The 7,580-nt window shown below is 42.7% G+C and overlaps 1 protein-coding gene across 1 annotated transcript in view; it reads right to left on the bottom strand. All coding sequences in view use genetic code 11, as the record gives it.

Moving 5' to 3' along the window:
• Positions 1 to 1,142: 1,142 nt before the first annotated feature.
• The window catches only part of EGR_00276 (POU domain-containing transcription factor), a gene marked incomplete at both ends in the record, with an annotated part of 6,681 nt that continues 243 nt past the window's right edge, over positions 1,143 to 7,580 (bottom strand). The window contains 7 exons of the mRNA XM_024489525.1: positions 1,143 to 1,256; positions 2,387 to 2,508; positions 5,092 to 5,193; positions 5,267 to 5,571; positions 6,398 to 6,608; positions 6,680 to 6,871; positions 6,942 to 7,125. Of these exons, the coding sequence (XP_024356203.1) occupies positions 1,143 to 1,256; positions 2,387 to 2,508; positions 5,092 to 5,193; positions 5,267 to 5,571; positions 6,398 to 6,608; positions 6,680 to 6,871; positions 6,942 to 7,125 (1,230 nt within the window). The remainder of the gene's footprint in view (positions 1,257 to 2,386; positions 2,509 to 5,091; positions 5,194 to 5,266; positions 5,572 to 6,397; positions 6,609 to 6,679; positions 6,872 to 6,941; positions 7,126 to 7,580) is intronic.

Genomic DNA, 7,580 nt, shown 5'->3' with positions numbered 1-7,580 from the left:
ATTAGCTTCTATGGCATTAATGCAGAAACTGTACAAATGGACTTATTAGCGGAACACACTTAACCTGCCATTCAGTTGGTCCCTGGCATGTCTACAGTCAGTAAGCTGACCAGAATTCATCTCTTTATCCCTGTGCATAAGATTTGGTGCTGTCTGGAACAAAATGACAACCACTCGCTACAAAATCCATTTTTACTAAGCATTTAGCACTACTTTGTCAAACTGAACTATGCATAGGCTTTTGTGGACAGTGTTGAGAAGAATGCGAATGGATGTGTGTGAGCGTTTAGCATTCACCAAGGCCTCAGTCAAAAGTCCGCTGGAGGCCAACTCCATCAGCTCAATCCATTTGTTTACCCTTTTAAAAATCCCCCTTTCTGCAGAAGAGTGATCCTCACCTTAGTTCGGTTTGGGAGGATAAAACTAGCATTTTTCAAGTAAAATGGTGCTATGGGTGCATGATTTAATAATTTATTTTGCACTCGGCATAAAAGTGCCACCATTTTAAAGAGAGAAGTAATGCGAAAGGAAACTTTGATGTGCTTAAATAATCAACCACCGTCCAAAAAAACATAAGACTCCTGCCACTACGGAAACTGAAAGAAGTTAACTATACCTTCTTTCCCATTATTGTTGGTGTTGCATTAAAATGCCACCCCTTGAAATGTACGAACTGACTGTAGGGCATTCCGTATGTTCAATATCATTTGCTCGCACTAGCCTCCGGGGGATATGCTTTGTGTTTCCGAAATGCAGTTACGTCGACCGAAACATTAGTGGATTATTATCATTATTTTTAACAAAACTGCCTTTGATAATATTTCATTAGCTGGTACAGTAGGGAATTCCTTAGGACTACCAGACCAGCTCCAGTAATAAACAAGGAAATCGGAGTGATGGGAATTACACTCAAGTAGACTTACTGGATCGTAACAGATCCCTGACAGTTGATTCAGAACATAACAAATGCAAAGTTAAGCACAACCCTAAATAATCCCTAAATTGAAAGATGTTTTACTTCGATAATGTAATTAAGATTTGTTTGCCTCAACTAAGAGACGGTTAAAACCGACGGGATTCCAAACTCAATTAGCGTCAATCTTTATCTGTGAAAAACCCTCAAATACGCAATATGAGCAAAGCTATAGATAGGTAGACACTTGAGCCCCCATTTGCCCACCATCACACGTTAGTGTTAAAAAGAGAAGAAGAATGAGTGGCTGTCTTTTCGTGGCGCCGGAATGCGGCTTGGTGGGCTGATAAGTTAAGCAGAGTGTAAAAGGAACGCCGAGACCCTTAACTTCGCCCGCACCCCCTGCGATCGGAGGGAAAATATGTATGGGCACGCACACCCCACCAAGTCGTTCTTAGGGCCTCGCCCATGACTTACTGATTTCCATTTAAAGGAGAATCCTAGGCATCTTTTGGACCAGACCACTGACCATCCAAACTCGAAGATAAAAGAAAGCTAGCCTCGCCCTCAGAGGATCTTCCCAATGCATACGTCATTCATTTATAGGCCCCAAACTAACAAACTATCAGTTTAGGAAAAAGGCCGTCCCCACATCAAATGATTAGCATTCTCATAGACTAATCAGACTATATTCCGCATGCCAGTTTTGCTATTTAAACACAGCACCGTAATGACAGCCGATCTCGTCTGGAAGAGGGGAAGGAAGTACATTAATTGTGCTCCCACGAGATGGGAGAAGCGTTGGGGGGAGCCGTAGTGGTTTTAAAAATGATTAGCAATCCGGTTCCTCCTAAGTTATCTCCGTGACTCGATGGCCTGACAACAATGGCTGTGAGAGAGGGAAGGACTGGAAGTGGCGGCTGGGGAAGCGGTTATTTCATTTCTCTTAGTCCATCCCGACAGTCAGGCTTTGCAGAACGCGTCAGTTAGTGCGCAGAAGTCAAGCGACCCGACCCGTGGAAATTGTTCGCGCGATGCGGTAGTGAGCGGTGAGAAATGGCGCGATCAAGGAGACATGATTCCCATAAAATCCCTACTTGGCAGAATTATTTAGCTCAACTGTTCCTTTACCTTCAGACAGGATTTTCCACAAGACCAACCTACTCAAAGAGTAAGGTCGATTCATCATAGTTTCCCCAAATAAAATATCCAAGACACGCCACAGCTGCCATGTGTATGCGGAAACAATAACTACAACCCCACATCACATGCCAACAATCTATATCGTCTGCAAAATGTTTCCACTGGATAAAATCAATCTCATTCCTAAATTTTTAGCAGGAGACCGCAAGGGCAACAGGAAGACGCCCGGTTCGAAGTATTCAGTCTGTACTTGGGGAACCGCAAAAAACGGCGTAAGCTTAAGCGCATTGCAAGGCCTGCGACCAATCAAACGGGAAATAGCATCCCTACCGCCTGATTGGTCTGATGTCCGTCGGTGGACAACAAATCGATAGCTCCTCCCACCTCTGCCTTCCCGTGCACAGCGCTAGCACCGGGCTTCTGAAACGCCAAAGCCATCACGGTTTCTGATGCTGTTAAAAAATAGTGGCCCGTATGCATATGATAGGATGTTAGGTGCAAAACCTGAACATGCAAGGGAAGGCGTACATAGTCTTGACGTCCGGAATACACTGCATCATAATTAACATAATGCGCTAACATTTGAAGACAACTAGTTCAGGTTAGCATCATCAAAATCTTACGCGCCAATGTGAGTAGGTGTAGGAGTGTGATTTTCAATCTTTACACTTTGTACTTTGGAAAAACATGCTCAAAACAGAAAACGGGGGAGTTTCATTCCTTAAAGGATTCATAGGGCCAACTTGTTTATTTTACAGTGAATTTCGATTGTGGGGCATTTGAACTTCAAAATGGCTTACTATTCATGAGAAAACCAGTCCATACAGTGGTTCAGCATAGGTTGCAGATGTCGGTCTGCATAGCTCACGAGCTTATCCTTGCCCATGGAATATATGAACTCGAAAAACCGTAAATTGGTTAGCCATCTACTTCACCATTAAACCAATTTATACCTGGTATTCATAAAACCTTTTCGGAGAACACCTTCGTCGGTACCGCAAACCATGCAGGGGGGCTCAGGAGCTGGACATGATCTTTGAAGGTGAGTGAATTGATTAATGCGTCTTGGACATAAACAGATCGCGAAAGCTAGACTACGCACACGGTTTTTTGTGATCACATGCCTAGGAGGATCCACAAGACCATTGTCTTAACATAAACATAAGGCAAATGATGAAACGGGAATGTGACTCCTGAACATGACATCTTCACGACGAAATAAAGCGCCACTCTAAGGTCTTATCGAATTATCGTTTTGATTGACTCAGGTAACACAATTAGTGACAGCGGGGTTAGTTTTGCATAAAAGGTATACTGGGAAAAAGCCATCTTGACATGGTGATGGGTCACCCGCCTCATTTGAAATGCACATACGTAATTTACGGGGCCATACAGATGCACGCATGAGGCGCTGGTTCTTGGGGTTCCCAGGCCCCCTCCCATTAAGAATGCGTGCTGTGGCTAGGCTTCCCGATAAATTTGCATAGACCGCGTTTTCTTATTTAAAATTAAAACTACAAGGTGAAATCAGAGAGGAGGGAACGCTGACAGCCAAACCACTATATAAGCTTAAAGTAGAATGAGGTAAGCAAGAGCGGAGCAGTCAATGGGAGGTAGACATCCCTCTGCTGAAATAAGCAAAAGGAAAAAAAACCATTCTAGATAATTATGTGAATTGGAAGCCACAGAGCCCTCAACTATTTCGTTAATAGATCATTGGATTGACGAAAGTATTCTGATTCCTAAATTCATGAATAAAAGCTTGGAGCCGTGTCAATCTTCAGTTGATAAGCATAATTTACGACAAGGTGTTGACTTGATACTAGGAGCTGTCATCCAAATAACATCGCCCATAAGCGCTAAGCCTTTGAGATTGGACAACAAAAAATAGACCCGAGAGGGAAAAACGTAAACAATAGCCTAACAGCTACTACAGCCAACAAGCACTGGAACGTCAAAGCAAAGCAAAAAAAGTAACGAAAAGAAACATCTACGTGACAGCAGCGTAATACTCTGTGCGCAACTTCCACATACCCACTCGAACTGGATGCTGTTGGTCCAAGCGGAGATCAAGCGACACTTCGGGTAAAAAATAATCCTTCATTTAACAACTCCATTTGAACACACATTCGAACCAAGAGCAAAAACGCGTCGTCCACTTGGAAGTCCAAAATAATGATTACATGCCACTGAATTATGTTTGCCAGAGGATTAAACGACATACTTACTGAAACCCAATATTATAACCAAATACCGTAGTGACGAACTGAAATGAGCAAAAAAACTAAAGTAGCTCTAGTACGACCTAACCACTTCACTCAACTTTATCAAATCGTAAAAGAATCGAAATACACAACTCAGAGTCAAAGTAGCACATACTACTTGACGCAAAGAAAGTTTTAAAAATGTACTAAAGGACAAAAAAGGGGTGAGCAGCATATAAATAAACGAATTCTCAGAGCGAGAAATCAAGAAATTGTAAACAAGTACTTTACTGTACTTGTTGACTGCAGTGCGTAGAAGAAGGAGCGATCGAGTAACGAAAGAAGAATCGCCTTCAATTCAAACAAAAGAACCTTTAATGGCCAGCACTCAAACATCATAATTAGATGAGGCAAGCGAGGTGAATGAAGATATGCCGAAATACTGATTGATGTGGCGGATAGACATCTGGAGTGTGATGACAATCTCGAAGCGGACGTCATTAACAATGCCATCACGCTTCAGCGCTGCACAAAGCAGCAGGTAGTCGCAATATGAGTAGCAAAGATACTTGTGGAGAATGTTCAAGTGCAGGGGGTCCAAAGAACTAAGCGAATGCGTGACAGCTGTCGCAGACATCGCTGCGAATTATAAGGACATTAGGGTTCATAAAAAAAGGCTAGTGAGAGCTACCGGTTAAGTAAATTCAAGATAAAGTAAAAACATTCCCAAAAACCAAAGGGCGTAGAGAAAATGATGAAGGCGAAGGAAAAGGCAATATGATAATTATAGATGAAATGAGTAAATACAAGCAGAGCCTTCACCTAGTCAACGCTTTGGCGTTACCCCAAGTTGATAACGACGGTTGGAAAACCAAATCCTTACACTCTCCCTTTCATAACCAATCGAGTCCGCCAGTCGAGAAAGTTCTTCTCCTAAAACAGCAATTCATCCTGTTTTTTGACTACTTCAATGATCAAGGCTTGAAAAGTCGGCGTAGAGACTAACCTCGTGGTCTAGAGTTACGCTTAAAGTGTTGGATCATCCGTTCGACGGCAGCCTCACTAAAAACTGCTCGGGACTTGCGATTGCGGCGAGCAGGAAGGAAACACTTTGGAGGTTCGAGGTCAGCCTCACTCACGGTCCTTTCACGGAGGTCCAAGAGATCTATCATGGCTTCGTTGGAGTGGAGGGGCGACCTCTGACAGGTACCCAGAGCCTCCTGCTCCTCCAATTCGACCTGATCCAACCACTGCTCCAAGTAGAGTTGGGCTCCCAGTGCAGCCCGCAGAGTGACGTCAAGCTTCTCAAACCTAACACCGAAAGACAAAACCAGCTACTTACCCAAACAAACACCAAACTCTTCAAATCGTTGCACGTACCAATTCCCAGAATCCCAGGTTTAAGAGGGCGTTGTGGGGAAAAACCAGTTTTTAAACGCTAGTTGCGTACAAAAGCATGATCGCAATTTGGATACAGTATTTTAAGCACGAAAACAGGTGAAAACTCCATGGACTGAGAACTGACGGACTCATTCTCCGCAACCCAAACATTTTAAGCTAAATAGTTTGGAATGCAAGGTGAGAGTACAACAAAGGGCTGCTGTGATTAGTTTGCCACTTAGGCGCATGAAATGCCTCCAAATGATCCCCTTAGCGATAATGAGAAAGTGAAAACTGCGTTAATGAATACAAAGGCGATAGACCGACCGGAATCTAAAAACTACTTTTAAGTTTTCAGTAAAATTAATAAAGGTGGTATCTCAAATATTCCGGCGAGGACTCTAGAAAAACGTAGATGAAAATGTATGCACATGGGCGCAGAACATTACCGACACCAGGAGTACTGTCATATCATTATTTCGGGTGAAATTACGATTGCCAAAAAGGGTAACTCAACGACTTAAAACGCCAACGCTCTCAGAACGGGAAAAAACACTGAAAATGGAAAAAATACATTCCCCCATACTACTTGCTACTGAGATGTGTAAGTAAAAAGTCGGTGCTAGTAGCATTAAGCGCTGGCTAAAAGCCGTACCAACACAAGAGCCCGAAAATAATAATGTGGGTGAATAAAAAAGGGCTAAATAGCACTCGTAGAGACAGACGGGCTAAAAGTAAAAAGTTAAGGAATAGGTACCTGCACAAAAATGACTGGCTAAATTTGAGTCCACCAGAAGTAGTTTCAGCGATTTTTCGACTCAATTTTGCCTGTGAAAGAGTCCTCGTGGTGCGATAACGCTTCAGACGGTCCGCCAGAAGAGCTAACTTTGTCACATTGTATTCACCGACTACAATGTTGCCATTAGTAGTAAAGTCGTCCTTCGAAATTTTGGATGCTAACTTTTTCACTAAAAAGGAGCACGAAATAAGGCCAAGTTCACATGCAGAGGTTGAATCTGCTAAGATAAACGCATTTAACCTTTTTGATTGAGAAGCTTTTGCTCAGCATCATTTGACACCTCAGGTTCAGAGTTCTCATTAAATTCCAGTTGCTCAAGGGGTTCGTGTTCAGCTGCTGCACATGGTGCTGGCATTGCAGTTAATGGAGCTTGTTTAAAAACAAGGCCCTCATTTACACGTTCAACAGTCGTATTCGCAAGAATCAACTGACCTGTCACATAGACAATACACAACAGGGAGGGACATAAAAAAGTCGAACAATAGAACACCAATAGACCTACCGGAAGACGATATGTAAAAAGGAATGTTATCGGAACCTGATATGGTTATGGCGCTAGCAGGTAGCATAATTACATGGGAGGGAGGGAACTGAGAGATATCAGCCGAGGAATGATCATATTCAGGAAGGACAGAAAGATCAAGCGCTGAATCACCAGTGGGTGTGGCGTATTCATCCATAAAACACTGCAAGAAATATGAAAAAATCGTCAACTTTGCACCAAATAAATGAGTAATTCAAGCGTCCTCGAGGGGAAAGGCGCAAGTTGCTGCAGAAATACACATTTAAGCTCAAAATATTGACAAAATGGCCCATTTATCAGCATGGTAGAACTATCGCTTATCCAAAAACAGATGCTTGAAAGAATAAAGAGGAAAAAGGTAGTGCTAAACAACGATAGTTTGGGTTTTTATTGCGTGGAATCCCAAAACACGACCCAGATTGTAACGCATGAAAATGTGGCATTTTGGATCTCTTTGTATTTGTCAGTGTCCGAAGGCCGTAGTACCTATTTAAAATCCAGAAATACCACAGAACCGTGGGTAGTCACAAAAATGCCATTTAAAGAAATATACAACCAAAACATCCAATTGTATCAGATACAGCAATAGCGATGGGTCGAACACGGCGGCCTCAAAAC

Source organism: Echinococcus granulosus, assembly GCF_000524195.1.
Source record: "Echinococcus granulosus chromosome Unknown EG_S00001, whole genome shotgun sequence".
Lineage (NCBI taxonomy): Eukaryota > Metazoa > Platyhelminthes > Cestoda > Cyclophyllidea > Taeniidae > Echinococcus > Echinococcus granulosus.
The sequence above is the reverse complement of the archived record's forward strand: the minus strand, read 5'-3'. Positions and strand labels throughout refer to the sequence as shown.